This window comes from Anser anser (genome assembly GCF_964211835.1).
Source record: "Anser anser genome assembly, chromosome: 2".
In the NCBI taxonomy this organism is placed as follows: Eukaryota; Metazoa; Chordata; class Aves; order Anseriformes; family Anatidae; genus Anser; species Anser anser.
The window spans coordinates 59,675,407-59,700,287 of record NC_139721.1 but is presented as its reverse complement, the minus strand read 5'-3'; the positions used below and the strand labels follow the sequence as shown (position 1 = coordinate 59,700,287).

The window sequence follows — 24,881 nt, the reverse complement described above, 5'->3', positions numbered from 1 at the left end:
AGACATTCCCAATAATTCAGGTTACAGTTAACACAAATCAGCTCAAGTCTGAAAATAGTAAAACTTCATGCACATGGCAGTGAACTTCATGGACTTTGCATAGGCATTGTATTTTCTAAACTTCATTTGCATAGCTTTGTGTTAACTGTGCTTTTCTCTTGGGTACCAAAATCCTCCACTACCCAGAAAACCGAGAGAAAATTACAACTGGTTCTAAAAATAGATTTGGTTTTCAAGCTCACAAGCATGCCAGTGGCAGATGAAGACGCCCAGAGTCTTCATCTCCTGTGACCGTCACATCCTGAGGATCCTAACCAGGCACCAGTTTGTCTCAATTTTTTCATCCGAAGGTGATTTATAAATTTTGATCTTAATGCTACAAGCTAGACCATTTCACATCTCTTACCATGCTTAAGCAAATTCACTGTTGTGGAACCATATGTACTTAGTAGCACCTGAGTGATCCCAAGATCCAGCTACCCCAGGCAGTGAGGAAACTCCAAAAATAACCCAAACTATCAAATTACTTTGCAGAGTACTGAATACCACAGCAGCTACTAATACCGGGCAAAATCCTACATCAGGACAACCTGATCTAGTGGAAGGTATTCCCGCCCATGACAGGGGGCTTAGAACTAGCTGATCTTTAAGGTCCCTTCCAATCCAAACCATTCCATGATTCTGTGATTCTATGATCAGAGAAACAATAGGGCTTTAGTATTATTTCCATTTTATCAGTAACCACACTAAACAGAATGTGATATCATGACAAACAATAATAAAACATGCAGTTTGCTGTAACTGCAGGACTTTTGGCACAGAACTATTTGCTGCTCTCCTCAGGTCACCAATACCAGGTGCATATACATGACAGCACTTACCATGGTGGTTGATGTGACAAGTAAGCAGAGGAAAAGGAAGAGAGGAGAGAGATCTCCCAAAAACATATCTATCAGAGCTATGCTTGAAAGAACTAGAATTCACTTTTTCTCCCCCCCCCTCCAATTTTATCTTTACTTAGAAAAAAAATGTTAGCAGCAAACAAAACTAAACTAACTCACAGCCAACTAATTTCCTTCCAGCTGAGCAGTTCTTCTCTTATCCCTCTGTATTCCTTGAAAATAGAAGATATATAAAACTCCCAAGAAATACTAGTCACTAAGTCTAACTACTGGCTCCACACAGGACCACCCCAAAATCAGACCATGAGTCCGAGAGCATTGTTCAAATGCTTCTTGAACTCCAGCAGCTCAGTGCCATGACCTGGGGAGCCTGTCCCAGTGCCCGACCACCCTCTGGGAGCAGAACCTTTCCCTAACCCCCAGCCTGACCCTCCCCTGTCCCAGCCCCATGCCGTTCCCTCGGGTCCTGTCGCTGTCCCCAGAGAGCAGAGCTCAGCGCCTGCCCCTCCGCTCCCCTCGTGAGGGAGCTGCAGGCCGCCATGAGGCCTCCCCTCAGCCTGCTCTGCTCTGGGATTAACAATGCAAGGGACCTCAGCCACATTTCACAGGTCTTCCTCTCCAGTCCTTTTACCATCTTCATAGCCCTCCTTTGGACACTCTCTAACAGTTTTGTCCTTATACCGTAGTGCCCAAGCCTGCACAAAGCACTCAAGGTGAGGCCACACCAGCACAGAGCAGCGTGGGACAATCCCTTCCCTTGACTGGCTAACAGCACTGCGCTTGTTACACTCCAGGGTATGGTTGGCCCTTTTGGCTGTCCAGGCACATTGCTGACTCGTATTCAACTTCCTATTGACTAGAAACACCCACATATTTTTCTGTAGGCCTGCTCTCCAGCTGCCCATTCCCCAGTCTGTACATAAACCCAGGGTTGCTTTGTCCCAGGTGCAGAATCTGGCACATGTTCTTGTTAAATGCAAGGTCTCTCTACTCTCAAGGGAATCAACAGCTCCTCCTAACTTAGTATCATCTGCAAACTTAATTAGTACGCATTCAAGTCCTGCGTGCAGATCATGTATAAAGATCATTGAAGAGAACTGGCCCTAAAATGGCCCCAGGGAACGCCACTATAACCCTTTGAGCTCAACCAGTCAGCCAATTGTTCATGCATCATATTATGTGTTTGCCTAGCTGTATGCTGGACATTTTGTCTAGAAGTATGCTGTGAGAGCTGGTACCAAAAGCTTTGCTGAAATTAAAATAAATAAATAAATACATACATAAATAAAAATACATCAGCTGGCTTCTCTTCATCAACTAGATGGGTAACTTTGTTATAAAAGGAAATTAAGGTTGGTCCCTCCTTTTAAGAGGAAATTAACGAGGTCCCTCCGGAACCTTCTTTTCTGTAGGCTGAACAGCCCCAACTCTCTCAGTCATTCCGTGTAGGATAGGTGCTCCAGCCCCTTGATCATATTTGTGGCCCTCCTCTGGACTCACTCTAGCAGGTCCACATCCTTCTTGTGCTGGAGGCTCCAGACCTGGATGCAGTACTCCAAGTGGGGCCTCACAAAGGCAGAGTAAAGGGAGACAATCATCCAGAGAACTTAAGAGAAGAAAGCTAAAGGAGACAGGTTTAATCTACTCTTTGATATAAAGTTTTACTCTGACTTTTCATTGTACATACTTTAACAAACAAGGCATTGTCTAGTTCAGCGCCTTAATGCCATGACTGGTCCCAATTACCCTTCACAAAGCTTTAGGTCTGTCCCCTAAGACTTGTTATTCTACTTCTGCACACAGAAGAACTTACACATTTCATTAATATTTTAACAAATCCCTCTTTATCTGTCACTTCAGCTGACACCCCACCTGCTAATCCATGCCCCACTCCTCTTCATCCTACAGCTCATGCTAGTGCAGTACCTTAAAATTTTGAAGGTATATTTGTGAACTTTCAAAGGAAAAGAAAATATTCTTCCTCCACAGAGAGCACTGGTAGTGTTATTAGTGTGTCAGCAGGTAATTTCCTGCTTCCTATGATCAGCAGGGCAGGAGCAGCAGCCACAGGCAGAGAGGATCCCAAATTCAACAATCAGTCAAGCTGATGGATAGGATCAGGATCAGCTGATTTTAAACTGAGAGAAGAAGTGAATTAAGATTTAAATCACAACTAGTGATAAAAGAATGTGGAATAGCAATTGGAATATACTTAAATATCTGGGGACCGCTCTAATAGCTTTCATTCTAGTGTGTATTGAAAACTATCAGGTCAGCTGGTAACAAGAAAATATATTCTGATTTTATTGTTGCTGAATATTGAAGTGGAAATAAACTAGATAAGCCTGTCTCAACCTTCCCATTTTATGTCATCTTAATATGTCAAAGACAGGAGAATTAGAGGCTCATCCGTGAATAAATTACCTCTTCTACACACACAGAAATGCTGTATAGGTTAGTGCCTCATTTTTTCTTCCAACCATCCTTCACTACAGTCGCAAATCTATGGCTAATTTTCAAATGGTATCCTCCATGAGTAATTAAGTTTAACTATCAAGGAAGCTAATATTCTCAGAAATAAAAGTTTCATGGCGTATTCCCTCTATCTTACATTCAAATAGCCTGTTATAAATTGATGGCACCACAGCTGACTTTTTCCTTCAAATGCCAAAGCCCTTCCTATGTAACAGCATGTGAATTCTAACTAGAAAGACATTATCCTTTATGAACTGCTTCACTGCAACACCATAAATCACTTTTCTAAATGATTTCTCCATGTTACATGAGCAAAATGCTGAACCTATCAATTCCTCTTGCTTTATGAGTCTTAGGACAGCACAAAGGCGTGAAAGCTGAAAAAGTATATATTAATCCTTCTGAAAATTCAAAGCTCAGTTAATGTAAAGAAACAAGCATGCCAGACATTGCTTATTTGAAAGACACACACGCACACACATCAAAAGTGAGTAAGTCAAACAAGGAAGGTATTGCTGTCACATTTTCACAAGGAAATATAATATATGCCAATATACTGACTGTATATCAGCAAAATCTGATAACACTAATAAATACATCCACCTTAATATATTTAAATGAATATTCTTGTTTTGTTTTCTACTAACTGTTAATTGTACACTACCATCAAAAGCTACAGTACTTGCAAATATTATTAAATCAATAATTTTTAGATGTTAAATTAATAGCAGCATTACTAAAATCCAAGTCTGGAAACTGCTTACCATAGTAAAACGATGGTAGAAATATTCATTCACCTGACAATCTTTTATAGTGATTATGCTCAAGGCTTTGGGCCAATGGATGGTTTCAGAGGTGAAAGAAGGAGATGAATACCCCACAGCAGCACCTTGGCTTCACTGGACAATCCTGTTGGAACCTCTTGTTGGGGTTTCAAGGTTACCTTTGGGATATTAGCTACACCAGAAACAAGTGTCAGTAGTGGAAACCAAGCTTCTTAGCTAGTAACTGCTAACAGTTAACGTACTTATAAATATGATTTTAAATACTTCCCTACCTTCCTCCACAGAGTCCCCAAGGTCAGGTGGAAGTTGTTGCTTTTAAAAGATATTACCTTTAGTGTCCTAAGGTGTGGTATCAGCATTTGGCTCTCTGCCAATCAGCTTCACAGAGGAGTCCCATTAGTTTGTACTTCAGTGCTGGACCAATATGACATTTTCACCCTTTAACTTCCTTTAAGATTGACAGAATCATGATCCTGGCATCACTTGGCTCTTAAAGTAATGCAAGACAGAACAGACACCTAGCTTGATTGCATTTGATTAAGAAAGACAGACAGCAAAGACAGGCTGTTGAACAGTTATTTCTCTCGGTACACTACAAAAGGTTAAACTGAGTCATTCCCAGCCACACACAACTGACTTCCTTGTCAGGACAATGGCTTTGTATGAATAGTACAACTCCAGATTAGAAGAGTGATTCTACATATCTTCTGATAGATAATGATCTAATTATCTGTTAAAGTACCTGCCCACATCATATTGGCTTCTTTTCTACATGAGCTATTCCAGCTGCTAAATTACATAATAAACTCTCTATTGTGAAATTCACAAAAATACTCAGTGCTATTCCAAAGTCTTTTGAGTTCAATGCAAGCAGAAATATGACATCAAGATGAATTCTCTCCATATTGCTTTCCAAATTCATACTAAATTTGTCATGTGAAGTAATCAATTTAGTTAGAAAATAATTTGTTTATAAGAAAATTTCTAAGCTATAGTCTCAATTATGGCCAGTACTGTGACAAACTTTGAAACTTCTAGCAAAGGACAAGACCCACTAAGATTTTTTGGTTGGTTGGTTGTAGTTTTTTGTTTTTTGTTTTTTTGTTTTGTTTTGTTTTGTTTTGTTTTTGTTTTTGTTTTTGTTTTAGGCTACCTAATTTTTCTCTTCAACAATGAAGAGAAACTGAAAAAACAGACATAATTTTCTTATCTTAAAACAAATGAGTTTCACCTCCAGACCACAACCAGAAAAATCATCAAGCTATTTAGGCGTAGAGAAATCAAAGCTGGCTGAACCCAAGAGACTAGTAAGACTAGAAATGTGAAGAAAAGGGTAATTTGCTATTTAAAGTTCTTAGTAAATACAAGTTCCTTAAAACAAGTCAATATCTACCAGCCTGGGAATGTTATTTAACAAAAAACAAACAAACAAACAAACAAACAAAAAAAACACAGACACAAGTAGTTTGTTATACCTTCTGACAAATTAGCCTTTCTCTTTATTTGGCAAAAACATTTGGCTTGATTCATTTCCTATAAATATTTCCATCACAGTTCAATGTCCATGGCTGAACAAATTTTTCCCTTGAGTAGAATACACAGATGAGCAACTACCAACCTCTACAGAAACATAATTGCCCCCAAAATCTTGACTAACAACAGTGTCTGAACCCTGCAGTGCCTCATCAATGTTTGGCAGCTTATACTGGCCTTCTAAAGCAACGTTGTAGTTTTTAGTAAGAATATTTGTCATGACATGAATTGCTTCTGATTTTCTAGCCAGAAAGGTCAAGTGGAACTGCTTGTCTATATTTATGTTTCAAATTAATTGTACTGGTATTTATATAATGCAAAAGAATCTGAGAGTATGCTTTGTTCCCAGGTCATGAATTCATGAATACAGCATTTTCTTAATGTTAAAATATGAAATGCAAGCCCAGAAGATATTACTGGCTAATTTAGTTTACAAGGAAAGTCAGAAGTTCCACTTATTTACAGAGTTCTAGCAATAATCTTTGAAGTAATGTGCATTTCATATAATTTAGCCAAAACTTGAGCTGTACTAGTAAGCTACCTTGGCTACATTTCCAAATGCAACTGCCAGTAGAAGGTATGTCAGGTCCCACTTTCTTGCCTTGACACAAGAGTTTATAACAAAATAAAGTTTTGTTATAACAAAATAAAAATGAAGCAAATTCAATTAATTCCAAGTAAAAACATCCCTGTGTGCACTCTATTTTACTGGCCCGTATCATGGTTTCAAGCTATTTATTCATACACATACATCATTACATAAATTTTCACACACACACACCATTTGTCTACAGGTTATTGTGCTGTTTGTGATGGCATAAGAGTAATTCACAACATCATATGAGACTGTAAATTTTCCTTTGAACTGTCTGAACTTCTTCAGTGTCCTCTCAGTCAAACGTGTGTGCACATACATACATGCACAGAAATGGACAGTCTTATGTTTTCAGATCAGTAACTCCTTGGAATTATTACACTGAGTAGGTCAAGTGGGTGATCTGTTTGGAGACTGCATCCAGTCTATTGTTTGCTTTACCACCTCCTTTCACATTACCTCAAAACATAATGTTTTGTGGAAATTTTTCTTTCCCATCTGTTTTATCCAGTGATCTTCCATTTTTGCACAGTTGCTCTGCCAAGTTAGTTGAGGCTCAGAGAAGCTAAACAATTTGTGCAAGGTCACATAAGTCTTGGCTCAGCCAGAATTACCACTAAGAATTAAAAACAGATATATAAGTATATACAAGGTAGGGAGAAAAAGCTAAAACCTCAGCACTTTGAGTGTTATATTTTGTTTGCTATAGATAAGTTTAGGTAAATGTTGGTCCTGTCAAGACAAGGTTTTCTTCTTGTAGTAGATCCTCAGTTGTGCCACAGAACTCTTTTCAGACAGAAAGAGCAAGGTTCATCACAGCTTTTCTTTTCTTTTCTTGTATCACCCCTGAGGGAAGAACAAGCAATGTTGTACCTGATTTTTAAAAAAGGAAAGGCATAAATGGCTGCTGGTAGCAGCCATTAAACCCTCTCCTAGACAACAGAGACCCACTACTTGTTCTCTTCTTTCTTGGAAGCTGAGAGAAAAATAAGATGCTAGTCCTTTAAAGTGAAAACTAGCTCTTTTTTTTTATCCTGTTTTTTAATCAACCTCATGCTTTATGCCTGCAAATGACTGCATTTAAGAGAATTGTGTGAAATACAATAAGACAGAGGACTTTATGAGGTAATAAGATTTCATCTATATTACTATTACTGTGGGTCTGTGAAAAAAAAAAAAAAGGTAAAAGGTTTGGAAAAAGAATGTCAAGAAAAGTCAGTGCCTCAGACATGGAAACGCTAAAGATTGGTTCAAAATGTGTTGTTATAGTTCCAAAATAAAACATGCATTACTATTAAGGAAATATGAGATATAGTAGTAAATTATCTTACTATTAATGATAGATGAGGTTTTAATAATATATAACCTCTATATGTTATATAGCATTTTCTATTTCTTGTCATCCTCCCAGCTGCGTGCCAACAGCTTCATGATTATTTAAAGTATATATGTTTTCAAGTCTAAGAATTGAAACTTGTAAAAAGTCTGCAGAGGAGAAAAAAGCTTGAGTTCATACTGTTTCTTCTTAATTTCCCCAGCCCCTCAAAATAATTTGTGCTTAAAATGAAACACTGACTATCACCTGCTATCAAAAGGATAAGCATCTGTTTCCAACAGATCCCTAGAGAAAGGGAAGAATTTCAGTTGATTGCCACATTTTCACAATATCCGCCCTCTCAAATTAGAATTTGAGATTTTTTTAACCTTTTTTTTTTGTATTATAAAAAGATACCTAATTTCTCTTCCTATAATACTTCCTCCAAGCTCAGTTCCAAATATGCAACATTTTCAATCTATCTCAACCTCGATAATGCATCAGGTAATGCACAAGCTTTTACAGTTTTAAATGCATGAGACCCCAAATTTTCTTACACCTCCCAGGATTGCAGATAGAAAATTCAGATCCTTCTAATATCCTTTTAGAGTTAGAAAATAACTCATTATGCACTTACTTCTTTTAATTACTTCCCACCATTTAAAACGATCTCTGGCCAAAATCCTTGGAGGTTTTCAGTTTCTTTCCTAAAGAAAAAAACTTACAGTATTTGACATGCCTTTCAGCATTAGTACTTTTGGACTAAAATATATCTTCCCTTTATTCATTATCAAAATCTATTTATATATTTCCATTGGGAAATATCTGAGACTCATGAAGCAATGAGAAAAAGCACTAATCCATTCATTAGCTGAGCATTTGATCTTTTCTAAGTCTATCCAGGACAAAAGAGGGGAAAAAAAAAAAAACAAACAAAAAAAAAAACAGTAGTTCCCTGATAGGTCTTTGAAAATATAATCTTTGAAAAACCTCCAAAAGCAAGCTACCAATGTCTTAAAAGATATACAGATGACAACTTATGTGGCTTAAACATTATTTACATAGGTTGTATGATCATCAGACAAACATTGCTACACAATTAGAAAAAAAAGTAAAATCCCTGTAATGTAATGTTAATGTTCATCTTTATCCAAGATGTTTCCATCCCCTCCAATGGCATTTCTTCTCTTTTTTACATGCATATAAAAACAAAAGGATGATTTTTTTTTCTCATTTTACTTCCTTTGATTTTTTTTTTCATTTACCCCCAGCAATTTCATTACCTCTGCAACCTAAAATAAACCTACAATATTACATGAAATAAATATATCAATATGACTCCACTCATAAGGATGACAAGGTTGGATTTTTTTTTTTCTTGTACAAACTGATGCACAGAGATTTTAATGAATTTATGTGCAGCTAAACACACTCATGGAAGCACTGCTTTGGCAAGCACAGGAGAAAGTGCATTAGTTCAGATTTCCTCTTGCTCTTCTTATGTAGTGAAATATTTATACTACACGGATTTTATGTTGGTTCGAATGCAAACCTCTCTCTTGCATATAATGTTTTTCAAAGCTCTCAGTGCTAGAATGAATCTGAGGCAGATTCAGAATTCATTTTAACACTTGCTTTGCACTAGAAAAGTACAGAAGAGCTTCATGAAAAATCTGTTAGATGATCCAGCTGGGAGCGATCCTTTGTCTTGAAAATGCCAAATTATTTACTGTTCTGTTTAATGTTTCTTTGCGGAAAAAAAAAAAAAAAAAAAGCTTTCCACAACGATCAAGTATGTACTCAACCTTACAATTTCTACTAACACTGAAACTAACACTGAAATATATAAAGAAGAACTGTTAGACAGGATTTCAAGATTTATAATCTCCCACCCAAAGTAAGAACAAAAGCACAGATATAGGGTCAGACCAAAGATCCTCACTGCTCAAAACTGTATTTGTTCGGTAAGAGCCAAATTCTGGAAAAGACAACACAAATAGGAAAAACCTAATCAATACTTCCTTCAAAGGCCCTTCCAGCCATCCTGATCCATTTCTGCATTTAGCAAAACTTGAGGTACTTCTAATGCATGACCTTACCATTTTCTTGACTACATTCTTGGCATCCACCAGATCTGCTGACAAATAGCTTCACACCTGCAGATCTGCTGTATGAAGAACTTCCTCCATTTGTTTGTTTTGAACCTACTTTCACTTTTTGACCCCCTAAATCTTGTTAAGGGAAAGACAATGAATAATCCCAGTTCACACCCTGTGTTTGTTAGGTGAAATAGTTTCATTCCCCCCAGCCAGGGACCTGCATGCTGCTTCAACATGGGGCTAGTCACAGAGATGCTGAGTAATTGCAGGTCACGCTTGGGGCAGGCAGAGTGTGATTAGCAGCACTGGCTGTAAATGGAAGCTCACTTCTCTGCCATATTATTCTTATTCTTGTTATGACAACTCTTGTGAACTCCTGTCTTAAATCATGAAAAGCCTCAGGCACTAACACGTATATGGAAGAATTCTACAGAGACTTCTAGAAACAAATACTTATGCTGCTCTCTCAAACTGCAGGGTAGCTCCCTTCAAGCTGTCAAGCAGCAATCATTAGCACATTGTGGAAACCAGACAAAGACTTAACCCAGAGGCATTGCGGAGAGTCACTGTACAGAGCGGTGAGAGCCTTGGTGCAGTTGATGGCATATACAATAGCAGCATACTGGATGATGTTTATATTGTTATTTCTTCTGGTATAAAAGGACAGAGATCAAAGAATGTGGTTTATCTTTAAGCCCCATTGAGGTCTTAATATGCATATCCCATGCATGCCAGTGAAACTGCAAGGGCCGCTGGGGAAAATGATACTAAAAAGAGTGATTAAAGCCTGGGGAGAGATGGGGTTGTAAATGATCATGTTGGGAAAAATGCATGTGGAGAGAAGTGTCAGAATTGAAAGTTACAGCACTGAAGAGAACTGACATCTCTACGCACTCACACGTCCAACGTAGGTATGGGTCTGAAGAAATGTCAGGCATCATAACGCATAATAACTTTTTAGAGAAAATCATCAATTTAAAATATTGTCATTCTTCAATTAGATTTCCTTATATTTAAAAATTACATTTTCTGAAAGAAAGCAAACACAGAACATTAAAATTCTACATATATATATACTTATATATATATAAAGCCATTTCTTCAAGGCTTTCTTCTAGGAGCTCAGAGCTACTTTTCCCTTGCACTGCACTGTACATCACATATTCCACACTACAAAATATTGCAAGTTTTACAAGCACAATACTGTTCCAATGACTGAACATACTACCTACAATTTTAAAAGAGTAAATCTCTACCAAACCAAACATCAGTTTCTTAACTGAGCCCATGCAAACTGTAACATTCACGTTTCTGTAGTAGCACAGCTGATAATATTGGGAAAAAAACGTTATACCCCACCACAGGTTAAATTCTGATATAATTAAATCCCTATATAAATTTACCAAATAATTTGGGTATTAACTAGGAACACTTACCTATCTAAAAATCAGCCTCTATTGATTAAGATGCAATTGGTTCTTGGAGAGATAACTAATTCACTGAAAAGTTACTTGAAACAAATTTTTATGAAAGTTGTTGTGTCCTTCCTCAAATTCATTGAAAATTATATTATGCTTTACATTTTCATAATATATTACTTTTACATTTGTTTGTGTATGAAGCAATGATATCTTCGAATTATTATTCATAGAATCACAGAGTCACAGAACGGTTTGAGTTGAAAAGGGACCTTAAACACCACACAGTTCCAACCCCCTGCCATGGCAGGGACACCTCCCACTAGATCAGGTTGCTCAAAGCCCCATCCAACCTGGCCTTGAACACTTCCAGGGATGGGGCATCCACACCTTCTCTGGGCAACCTGTGCCAGTGCATCACCACTGAATAAAGAATTTCCTCCTAACATCTTATCTAAATCTTCCCTCTTTTAGTTTAAAACCATTCCCCCTTGTCCTGTCATTATCTGCCCAAGCAAAAAGTTGTTCTCCGTCTTTTTTTAAACCCTCTTCAATTACTTCAGTACTGGGTCCAGTGCTCTTCAACTTATTGATCAGTTACCTGGATGAAGGGACAGAGTGCACCCTGAGCAAGTTTGTGGACGATACAAAGCTTGGCACAGTGGCTGACACACCAGAGATCCATGCAGCCATTCAGAGGGACCTGGACAGGTTGGAGAGCTAGCATAGAGGAACATCATGATGTTCAACAAGGGCAAGTGCAGGGTCCTGCACCTGGGGAGGAACAACCCCAGGCACCAGTACAGGCTGGGGGCTGACCTACTGGAGAGCAGCTCTGCGGAGAGGAACCTGGAGGTTGTGGTGGACAACAAGTTAACCATGAGCCAGCAGTGTGCCCTTGTGGCCAAGGCCAATGGGATTCTAGCCTGCTTCAGGAGGAGCGTGGACAGCAGGTCGAGAGAGGTGCTCCTCTTCCCCTACCCAGCTCTTCTGAGGCCACACCTAGAAAACTGTGTGCAGTTCTGGGCTCCTCAGTAGAAGAGGGACATAGAAGTTCTAGAGAGGGTCCAGCATAGTCACAAAGATGATTAGGGGATTGGAGCATCTGTTTTATGAGGAAAGACTAAGTGAGCTGGGCCTGTTTAGCCTAGAGAAGAGATTGAGAAGGGATCTTATCAACCCCTACAAATACCTGAAGGGACAACATAAAGAGAATGGGGCCAAACTCTTCTCAGTGGTGGCCAGTGGTAGCACAAGGGATAATGGGTATTAATTGAACTACAGGAGGTTTCATCGCCATATGAGAAAGAACTTCTTTACGATTCGGGTGACAGAGTACTGGAACAGGCTGCCCAGAGAGGTTGTGGAGTCTTTCATTGGAAATATTCAAAACCCGCCTGGATGCAATCCTGTGTAATATGCTCTAGGTGATCCTGCTTGAGTAGGGGGGTTGGACTAGGTGATCCCCAGAGGTCCCTTCCAAACTCAACTATTCTGTGATTCTGTGAAAAAAGCGATATGCTACATTAATATATTATTGAACTGTTAGCGAGAAAACAGTCTTTAACCATTATGGCTGCACTTATTGTTTCTGAGAAATATTCTTTCATTCCAATATTCCAATGCTCTGCTTCATGACTATCCACGGGAAATTGTCTGTCCTAGGATTCCACTTAAGATTTATTATACTAGAAAATTTATTGAGATCAGTATTCTTTTGAAGATGTGATAGTGACAGAAACTTTTTTTTCCACATGTAAGTAAATGCTTTCCAAAATTAACAGTATGAAGAAAAATAGAATTTAAATAAAATTTTCCCATATACGACTATTAGTTGGAGAAAAGATAGCAACCTAAATATGGCAGGCTATGACTTTCATTTTAAGTATTCAATTATCTTCATAAGAAACAAAGATATGCAGCAAATTAAGTACCAAAATATGATGGTGAGGTTATCTTCACTTCCAGCATTATATTGACCCACAGTAGTAGTTAATTAGCTCTCAATTAAAATGATTCTTTGATGAATACTTCCTATCATCTAACTGGTGTGAAGATGTTAATGTCAATATTAAATTTCATTCTACAACCTGTAATCATACCAAAGTTCACACTGTAAATAAAGAGATAGGAACAATTTCTAACTTGTGCTTTCTTCCAAAAATTGGTTGTTTTTTTGTTTGTCTGTTTGTTTGTTCAGTTGGTTTTGGTTTTGACTCCTTCATTAAAAAAAAAAAAAAAAATTGTCATTATCACCTATGAGTGACAAAAGGGAGCAAGTCTATCATGAGCATATACTTTGGTGTAGTATACTTTTGGGCTCTAGGAGGCCCTGCAAGGGGGTCAGACTAGATGACCCCCAGACGTCCCTTCCCACCTCAGCCAGTCTGTGATTCTGTATTAGAGGTCATATACCCCATGAACTCTCTCAGAGCAGACAGAAAGCACATCAGAACTCACATCTGAAGTGCCATCTATCCTGTGCAGCAATTGCTCATGTTTTTTCAGTAAGTACACAAGTTACATGCTTCTGTCTGCTATTAGAGAATTTCCTTGACATCATCTCTGTTTAACAGAGCTGAACAGAAGTTTTCAGCTTGGCAAGCTACAATAGCCTGAGAAGGAACACTTTTCATTTTTTGTTTTGTTAGTACTATTCAGTGTCCCCACCACCTCCAGTCAGAAATTCAAAAAAATAAATAAATAAAATTAATGGGATGTATTTCAGACTTTTGGTTTTCCAATCTAAACATTTCCCAAGCTTTACTCTGCACTCATGAGAACTACAAAAGTATCTTAGAAAATGTGACACAATGAAGTCTTGAAACTCAGACTTTCAGATGTTTCAGTATGGCAAGACTGATTCAAAACACTACTGGCACAAAACAGTTCAGGTAACTTTCCATTACTTTATTTCTAGCTTGAATGAAAAATGGAACTGTTTAAAACAGATACAGTTTCATTTGACAATGGTTCCACAGTTGTTTTTACTTTCTTCTCTGAGGGACATGGAGCAGACAACCAGGAAAGAAAGATATTTAAAAGAAAATAGAATGTATGCTTTCAGTAGAGATCTGGGGATGTAGAAATAGACATTAAAAACTTTTTGACTATCCATACAAGCTCCAAAACATGGTGGAGGCAGAGAGCTGGGTTAAAGATGGGGTGTTGAACGTGGGCTGTGGGCAAGCAGCACTGCAAAAAATCTCAAGCCCAGATAACACCACTTTGGTTGATGAGCCATGATCCAGCACAGAAGCATCCAACGATCATCTGAGAAATTCAGGTGTTTTCCTTTCTCTCTCAGTTGAAAACACGTGTGTCATTAGTAGATAGATATGATGTTGATCACATGATGAAAGGTGCCCTAGCTATTTTATGAAGTATTCTGGACCAACATATTTGAATTGTTTCATTTATTTAAGCAAGATTTCCTATTTAAATAACTATAGCTGACAAGGGTTGCTTTAGGAAAACAAAAACAAACAAAACCAACCAACCAAACTAAAATAATCCTGTCCTTATGGCAGCAGACTCAGCCAAGAACACTATTTCACATCAGAGAGACATGTAAATTAGAACTAAAGAGTGCTGTGAGTGAGAGTTTAAAGAATTAGACAGGCATTTTGTTTTGAAGAACAGATGGAGACCTAGCACACATACAATGTCAGACGCAGTAGCTCCCTAGTTTTACAGAACTTGGGCTACCTTTGCTACAGGTCCTCTTCCTTTCACTGCCCAGTAACTCTTCCCTTTAACGGCTGCCCAAACAACACTTGAATTGTCAGTGTCAGGATCAGTGCAGACACCAGCACGCATCCTTCCTCTGCGTTCTTCCAAGCTTAGTCATCTTCTCACCTACTGAAATTGAAACAAATCTATTTTTTCTTTCCACCCTCATTCTAAGCAAGAAACTACTCCTTTCTTTAAGTCCGTTTTTGAAGCCCATTTCTGCCTACCCCAAACCCTCAGAAGCACCATCCTCAAAGCTCACAGTCTGCGATTCAGTAGTTTACTGACAGCACGTGGCAAGTTGGCCTAAGATGATCACAGGCTCCAGACTCCAGAGGCAGGACACTTCCTACTTCTGAGTCATACCTCAAAACAAACAATTATTTTCTCTGCTTTCCACATTATCCTATCTCCGTGTTGCATTGCTTTGACAGGAAGTATTGGATACTAACTTGACAGGAAAGCCAAAGATGTGCTTAATAATGCACCAAGAGATGCTGAAATGCTTGTCTGAAGCTTAGAGTTTGAAAAAGGAAAAAAGGAAAAGGTCTGAGGCATAGACTGCAAGCAAATTGTGTGTGCTGGAGGGAAGTAATAGAACATTACTTCCTAAATATTAAGGATTTCTACTCAATTTCTACAGCTTTGTAATCTCTGAGGTCTTCTCTTAATTGCAGAGCATGACTTAATTCACCTTCCTGCCCCACCAAGTTCTGCCTTTGGGTCTTGCTATATTATCAGACATAACGCACCAAGTTTTCTGCATCTGACAGTGTTTTAGCATTTCTTTCACTCTTACTGCTATTAAGCTGATTGAATGTGAGGCAGAAGTAAATAGCATTACAGGCATCTTAACTATAAACATTTCAGCCCTGCTTGGATCATGCTAGGCAGCTGTAAAATTAACTCCTACTCACCTTTCAGCACTTACCAGTGAAACATTTAAGAATGCATTTCTTTCTTGCCAAATTTACTGGAGTCAACAATAGAATGAAATTAGAGAAGGGCATATGTGGAGCAACACCAGAACCCCGACAAGCTTCTTGACAGGGAGCAATCACACACTGTACTGAGCTAGTAACACCAGCCCCAAGAGCGGGGAGAAGGAGGAGAAGGCAGCCTTCCCTTTGATGGCAAAAACTGGTTATTACTGGATTTGGGTTTAGGACCTAAGTTACAGAATACTCAAAAAGTATGTTATCAGCTGTGGACAATACGAACAATAATTACTTGCTACCACCGTATTTTTGTTTGTTTTAAAAACGTATATGCAACTGTGAAAGTCCTTCATAACATACAAATTCCTAACGCTTGATCTTCTGGTTTATTTGTATTATTTTTCAGAGTTTAAAATGTCACTCCTTGTTTAAAATCCAAGCATCAAATTTTAAAATCTAAAAAGCATCAAGTGAATATTTGAAGATCAACACCATATATTATTTCTTATTTTGGAACTAAATAAGAGCTATATTCTAATTCAGAACATAGGGGAAGGCAATATTACCTTTAACATACATCTGGAGGAAAGGGAGACTTCTTTTATGAATTCTGTATTGTTTGTTGTTGTTGTTGTTGTTGTTTTTTTAAGAAAAAAATACATCAGAAAGTTAACTTACATTATACATGCTGATCTTTTAAAAATCGTGTTCTGGCAAATTTTCTTCTTGCTTTGTAAAGTAAGCATTAATACAATTAGTAAGTATATAGAAATAGTTTGTTTCGAAAAGTCAATCAGCTGGGGTAAGAACATATGAAACAGTTTAAATTACAACCAATAAAATCTAAATTTATACATAAGATGCCAAAATTCTACATTGTCTTTCAGGTTTTTTTTTGTTTGTTTGTTTTAGAACTTCATTCAGGTATAGAACACTCCACAGATCTTCTTGTGAATGAAATTTTTATTTACACACTGTATCCATAAGCAGATACATAAATCCTTATACAATATTTTTCAAAAATGTGCAAGAAATTACTATAATTTTGTTTACAAACCAAAACACATTAAAATCAATGGACTTTGGATAATTCACTCTGTGGCGTGCTGAGTACAAATAGCACACACCAGGTCTGAAACAGAGAAAAGTGTAAACTACAGCAATCTGGATTGCAAGTATTAACTTCATGGCACTCCATCATCATCACTATAAAAATTCTTTAACCCAACATGTAGTCACAGAAAATTCTTTAAGAATTTTTCATCATCTTTGTAGAATTTAGAGCTTTCCAGACACATTGATGCCACATTTCCAATATTATGAACTACCATCTTGTCCATTTTTTATTTAGAAAGAATGCTTTTAGTTTTTATTCTTTGCAGTCATAAAAAGATTGAAAGAAATGAGATTTATCCATAGCTTAGCTCAGAAATTGAAAGTTCAGTAACAGAGAAATACTTCTCAACAATCATAGCCCATATATTGCTGGTATGCTGTTTTAAAGTTATAATTCCAGTATTCACACAGATGAAATGCATCACAAGAAAAAACTGCACAGATTACTGCACTTAGCCCAGCAGTCAATATTCATAGAAAGAAATTGGCTTTAAAAAAATGTAAAGTCAGCTCATCAGAGAACAGAGTTTAACTAATAATTGCATTTCTGATCCTTCTGACAGAAAAACATTTTTATCAAAAGATGGCATTCACTATGTCAACAGCAGGAGAAGTGCTATATCCTTCAAATGGATCAAAGAATACAAATCATTTTGAATTGTTTATAACACTGACCTACAAAAAAAAAAGTGCAAATTTATTTCTCTATGTCCAAATACAAGGTGTTTTTTTTACTTTTCAAATTAATTGGTAAAACAAAAATGTTATCAATAACTTCAATCATTTCAGACGCTCAAAAAAGTTTTATTTCAAAGTCTCATTTGGAAAAACATTGTTTCACAATTCAATTGCATAAAAAGCACACCTTCTGAACCCTTAAACTGTTGTGCTGATCAAGTAGTCATTTTTCTACTCTGTAAGGATCATAGTCAGTTAACTTTTTTCCTAGTGTATCTACTTCCATAGGTTCCCAAAATATCTTCAATTATTTTCCTTTTTGTTTACCAAGGACACTTTGTTTCACTAATTTTTATGAAGTCGAAGTCAACACAACTTCTATGTTTTCTCTGAATACTTCTAAATTGTCTCATAACTAAATGTTACTGTGTTCTATATTAATCATTATTGTACAAAATTGTAAGTATCCTTAATGCTTTCAAAATCATTTTTTCTGGGTTCTTTCTCCTGGCTGGCCAGTAACCTCAGTATAAAACATACTGAGGGATTTTGAATAATGAAACCTGTAAAAATAAGTATTTTTGTCTACTTACTACTGATTTAAAGTATTTCAAGCTTAGTAGAAATATCACCACCATTTTTATCAAAGTGCTATATGGTTCTCACATCCTAGGCCTCCACAACTTAAAGTGTTCCTTTTGCGGAAGCTTTATTGGGGGCGGTGGGGGAGATGACAATGTTAAGTTGACCTGATTAAGTTCACAAATGAAGAACACAGCAAGGAAGGCAATTCAAGAACTAGATAGCTGAACTACAGTTTCTAAAAGCATTGACGTGTAATGAGTGAACAAACAAATTTGTAAAGGCATGGGCAAGAAATTTAGTATGTCTTATATGTTTTTCAATTCAGCAATAAAATTGGGATATTATAGCTTCAAATATTTCTGTTTCAATGCAGTAACTGCTAAATTAAATTAATGTGAGTGGCATAGTATAAGTTTAATGCATCCAATAATGGTATTAAATAGCAAATATTTAATATACTGTAATCTTTCAAAGATTCTGTAGAATGCATAGGCCCTCCAGCTTGTACACGGAAAGAATTTTTAAAGTGAAAAAGATGCCAGAGGTTTTCTTCCAAGTATGAGTCTGAAATCTATAAAAATGATTTTCCTCCCCACAGACAGAATATCAGAACACTGTACCATACTATAGGTTATTGTGCCTTTTTTGAATAAAGTTAGTGATTCTGATTCGCGGGGGGGGGGGGGGGGTGTGAACAGAGCTAAAAAAGAAAACAGAATTCACACTTGCATACATGTATCTCAATGGCAGAGCCAACAAATTATGTATATAGACAGCTCTACTTTTTTTTCTTTTAAGTTTAAAACTTTATCAGACTAAAGAAGAAATCCTTATTCTCCCTCCCTTAAAAGCAAAGGCAGCCTTTATCTACCTTTGATTTTTTTTTTTTATTTTTTGCTAAACATTATGGTCAAAAAATAAATTAAAAAAATATAAATTTTGTCTATCAATTCAGGCAACCCAAAATGTAGTGCTATTGCACCACCTTGCAGCAATACTGTATTCATTACTAACACTCACTTCAGGGGACAAAAGGCTAGAAAATAAAAAACAAAGAGAAGCAAATGACCTAAATGAGAAAGCTGTATCAACAGCCCTTTCTATACTGATGTTTACTGACTAGCAGCTCCTACCACAGATTGGGAAGGTAACATTCTAAAATACAAATCCAGGGGCAGAGGGAGGCAGAGTAAGCCTCCCTCCCATGTCAGTTAGCAAGTTAGCAATGACCCCTTTCACAAGTAAATCATAAAAGGGACAGAATAATGGAGAGGAAAAAAAAAAGAAAAAGAAAAAAAAAACAGAAAAATGACATGGATTAACCTTGCATGAAGAAAATATTACCTGTACTCCCAACTAAAAGTATTTTTTTTTTTCCTAAAGGTCAGAATAACTGTAAGCTTTTCAAATGCCAGAATCTTTGACAGATATCGTAAACATTTACTTAATTGTTCCAATATTTCATATGTCAAAACATATTTCACAACAGTTAACTGAAACACTTTCTACAGTCAATCCAAACCTCTCTTCCCCATAATTTCAGAGGCTATGAGAATAGAATTAGAGATTCATTTTAAGCATCTTCCATCCAAAATATCATTAGTCCTATTCCTTCCACCCCAAAGAAGATCCAAAAAGGAATAAATCACCCGAAGGACATTAGTGTATTGCTGCATTTCAGAAGTGAAAAATGCAGAAAAATGGAAAATACTGAAATCCCAAGTATTTTGAATAAATTGTAGAAATCCTCCTATTAGAAGTTTTACCCAATCCCTGAAATGGCTTAGTAATTTGTATTTCCATAATAATAATTCCTAGAGTCTTCCTACAAATTCAGACTTTTTTGTTTTGTTTTTGTTCCCCCCCCTTTTATTTTTTTTATTTTTTTAATTTTCCCTTCTTCTTCTTCTTCTTCTTCTTCTCAAGGGGAGGCAGGGGGGAAAATGACAAAGGGAGGACCTGGCAGGTGTTCATTTATTTAACTGATGGCATTTTAAAAGGTAATATTTGACATGATCCTGCAATTGCAATGATACTGCAATTTTCTTACAGGTGCGAAGCACTGACTCTCACAGAGTTCTCTTTTAAAGGCCATTTTTAGAAGGACAAAATACTGAGACGATAAGAAAGCTGAACCAACCTTCTCAAACACAAAGTAGTGTACAGACAATACAAGGCTTAAGAGAAAGGTGTTTTTGTTTTACTTTTTTGTTGTTGTTGTAGTTATTTTTGTTGGTTTTGTGGGGGTTTTTTTGAAAGATATGCTGCATAACCATGTCCTTATCCCACAACTCTTTAAATTCCACGTTAGGGCATATCTCTGTAGAAATTTATAATAAGGATACTAGGAAATCATTTTTAGCATAGATGTAAATTCTTTAGAATACCAATATGTTTTTATCCATGATCATCTTTTTCAAACAGGCTATTTTAAAGAAAAAAAAAATCCATTCAACAAGTTTCATTTGACTTTTACTTATGGTCGAATACACATGAAATGTGCTTTCAATGCATAAAAATCACAGTGGATAGCAGCAAAGGACTTGGGGGAAATTAAGGAGAATTTGATCATTCACATTGTGATTAATCTGCACATTGATGAAAGATAGCTATTTCACACTTCTAAAAATAAACTTGAGATCATTCTTTTCAAAAAAAAAAAAGCCCCCCAAAATACACAAAAAACCCGAAAACAAACATAAATCCAAATGCATTAATTTTCTTTAACACACAAAAATGAAATTGTTATGGCAGCAAAAGATTTTGATAATAATGAAAGTCTGTAAACTGTAATTCAATCTCTTTTTGTTGTTGTTGTTCCCAAAGTGCAAGATGCAAGATTTCCATAAGCTTTCAGTAGTGCTTTTCCTGTAAATAATCCTTCATTTTGTTTGGCAAAGGCAGTTTCTGAATCAGGTCTATTCTGGTGTACTGACGTATTACAAAACGACACAGGTATTGTAAAGAACGCACCTGCATAAACCGAGATACTGGATTTGTTAGTCTCACTGGATAAGTTGCAGATCCAGGCAATCGGGATCTCGAATAGCAGAAAGCTCCATTTTCAGAGTCCCTGATTGAGTGTTCAATTAAATCAACTATAGATGTATGCCCCTCCACATCTGGTTGTTCATAAAAGCTAAACCTACCATTTGAATGTTCAATTCTAGTGTGAAGCGTTTTTCCATGTGAACGAAAACTCAAACTTAAAAGGTAACGATCATCAGAACTATCTCGAACGAGAAACGAGCCATCAGGCACATTAGCTAATTTTCCCTCTGCCTCCCAACGCGTAATGGGGCCCCAGTACCACCCTTGTTTTGCAAGTTTTTTCAGTTCTTCCGTTAGACTTGTCACAACCATAGGGCCACTGTTCTGTACAGAATCATAAACTCTTCCAACTCCAGGGGCAGTGTTAGGATCAAAATTCAAATGGCAGCGCATACTTTCAGCCACATGGGCATCTGTGCCATTCAATCCATTAAAGTTCCTTTGGATTTGATTATTCTGCATTGGAGGTAGCAAAGGTGAGAGTGGAGGGACATCGCTGTGATTAACTCTTGGGCTTTGCAACATGACTCCTGTGGTACCAATCAACAAACCATTCACCGCCTGGTCCACAAAGATGTCTGGTGCAACGACTACATCCTGATCCACTTGACTCTCTTCTTCATGGAAAGAATTTCCCCCCACTTGAGAAGAAACAGTTGAAACTTCCATGGGTGAGGAACTATCCAGACAGTAACTACGTGATCCTTCCAAAGGATACATTCCCTCATCTAAAGGCACAGTATACTGAATGTAGTCCTGAGGCATTAATCCAATAACTACAGGCACATGTTCATCAATATGAAGATGCAAGTCCCCATTCTGAGATTCTGTATTTTTTAATGCATTGTTTTGTTCCTGGAACACGTTATCTGACTGCAAGTCATGGAAGTCCTTTCGAACGCCATTCAGTGCTGGGCTTGGATTAGAAGAATGGACCAAAGCTTTGACTTTGACTTCCATTTTGATGCAAGTCTCTTCTGAATTTGTAGGTCGAAGGGGCCACGGAGTTGGACTGTAATGGTGATTACGGAGGGAAGTGGATCTCAGAGGTCTTTGAGCTCGCACATCTTTGAAGGTTATTGGAGCAGATGAGGAAGAAAAGGTGTCATCATCTGCAGAGCTTACAGATGGTGTGCTGCCTTTGCCTTTCTGCTTTTGTTTTGCTGAAAGCCTCCTTTTTAACGTACCCATTAAGCTTTCACTTTTTGATCTATTTTTGCCTCCTTTTTCATCTTCACTATTGACTTCACAGCTAGCCAAATCTTTACCATAGCAGCTGCCAAACAAGGAGTCATCTTTTCCAAATTCACTTAACGATGGCTGCTGAACCACTACAAAGTCACTTTCATCTTTACTTTTATTTAAGTTAAAGGACTTGCGAATTGTTTTGAGACTAATTTTCTTCATTATGACAAGTTACCAAGTCTGGCTGATCAGCAGTGCTCGTGGTGATATAGCCCTAACACATGCAGAGCAGCTTCTGCTTCATTTACGCGTTTTATCCAGCCTCATTTAACTTCAAGAGCCATTTCCTGGAAGCAAATAAAATACAATTAACTTCACAAAAGAAATATTTGAAAAATTATCCATAACGGTGTTTTCTTTTTCCTCCAAACAAAACAGAAACTGAAGTACTTAAGTAAAGAGCATCAAATAAAAGTAAATATAGAGAGCTGACTTGGAAATCAATGAGGCTTAAAAAGTGAATGTGCTACTAGAAACTTGATCTACACAATTTATTCAGCTTTTACTATACTATTTTTTAATACACACATCACATGCGCATATATTTAATGCACGTATGTAAAATTTTCAAGCACAGAAACACCCCTCCCTTTCAGAAGGCATCTAAAAAAGCCCCCACAAAAATAACTAGAAAACATAAAACTGTAAGATACACTACCCAACATGTTTTCTATGTACAGGTAAAACTGTCATCAGCCACGGTCATACCTTCTTTACACAGGACAGCTGAGCAATTATCATATATAATTATAGGAAAATTAACTCTAGTCAAAAAAAACTGAGGGAAATAAACAGCAAAATAACATCTATTTAGAGCAAACAATGGAAGTCTCCTCCTAAACCTTTATGAAAGAAAAATTATTTCCAATTTTTGTTTTAGACACAAAGGAAGCCACATCACTGCCTTCCCTTGCCTAGATATACTGCTGCTGCTTTTCTTTCTCCAGTACTTCTGCCAAGGCTAGGTGGACAAACCTCGTCAACTCCCAGACAACTGGATCCCAGACAACCTGCCATCTTCTAGAGTCATGTACCCCCCTGCCCCTCCCCTAAACTTGACTTTTCAGCTTGTTTTTCTTCGGTGTTGCTCAGACCTACCAAAGCAAGGAGCTCTGCAGAGACAAGGGAAGAACAACAAGGGAAAAAGAGAGTGGGAAGTTATTTCTGCCATGAAAGTAGAGAATACCGTTAGAAACAGCCATCGTAACATGTACATGCAATTACATAGCAGAACAAACTGCAACAGTAAGCCTGGCTCTGGGCTATGAACGGCAAGCTGGAAGAGACCAAGAATCCTCCAGAAAAAAGGTATTCCTAGTCTGGGGGATAGAGCAAGAGGCAAAACATCCCTTAAATATGCACTTCCCACTTCTCTCATGATATCACAATACACACAACAGAGGAACACAGTAAAATGAACGGAAACATTTTTAATAAACTGAATAACATGTTTTTTCTTAAGTAACTGTTCAAAAACTGTTAAAAAAATGTAAGGTGAATGATTACTATACTCAAGCAGCAGTCCACTGATTACTATTCTGATCCAGCCCTACTTTTGTGGACCTTAAGAACACAAAGGCTAAAAGATCATATCCAAAACTAACTAAAAGACAATGAAGGGAATCTAAGGATTCTGAACTTCAAAATACCTTGAAAAAAAAAAAAAGAAAAGAAAAAAGAAAAGAAGTAAAGGCCTGCTGCTAGGGTGCTGAACACTGTTCTCATAAACGGCAGAAATACAAAAGCTTGATTAACGTGGATTTGTATCCTTGACCTCTCCACCACCTGCACTTCGAAGACCTGCTCTGTCTCAGCCATAACCTCTGACATTCCCCTAGTCCATCTTTGGAATATCTGCAGTTTGTCCCACTTCCTTTTCTTGATTACCAAGCTAAATGGCACTACATCTCCTTTACTTTTTTTCAATGGGGAGTACTAAATGTTTTCTCTTTTGCCTGTAAACTAATTTACATGCCATCAGAAAAAAAATACACAAACAGCTTGTTTCCTAAACAAACAAATACGAGACCAAGAACCAATCCTTGCTATAAAGAAATAATAAAATCTTAAATTAAAAAAAAACGGACCAGTACTTTATTAGAAGTTCAGTACTTATTTTCAACATTGTAACAAAATTCTTGGGGTATAAGGAGTCCTGATACCTTAAAAAACATTTCCTTTACAAAATCTAAAGGGGATGCAGTGATATGGATATGTATTTCCAGAGAGCAGGACACTAATTTTCAGTTTCTTAAGACAGATACATGCAGAACCATGACATTTCATGTTTTAAAATACCTGTTTAATATGAGCTTCGTATGTTTGGAAGAACTAGAAATTATGAAAGTACTGAAAAACAAACATGAGTAGAATACTTTATTGGGTTTAAGTGGCAAGGTTTTGGTAGCGGCGGG

The 24,881-nt window shown here is 37.2% G+C and overlaps 1 protein-coding gene across 2 annotated transcripts in view; it reads right to left on the bottom strand.

Moving 5' to 3' along the window:
* Positions 1–20,625: 20,625 nt before the first annotated feature.
* Positions 20,626–24,881, bottom strand: part of SOCS6 (suppressor of cytokine signaling 6) — a 30,025-nt gene continuing 25,769 nt past the window's right edge. For both annotated transcript variants that reach the window (XM_083822726.1, XM_083822725.1), the window contains exon 2: positions 20,626–22,754. In XM_083822726.1, the coding sequence (XP_083678852.1) occupies positions 21,025–22,629 (1,605 nt within the window). In that variant the 5' untranslated portion in view covers positions 22,630–22,754 and the 3' untranslated portion in view covers positions 20,626–21,024. The remainder of the gene's footprint in view (positions 22,755–24,881) is intronic.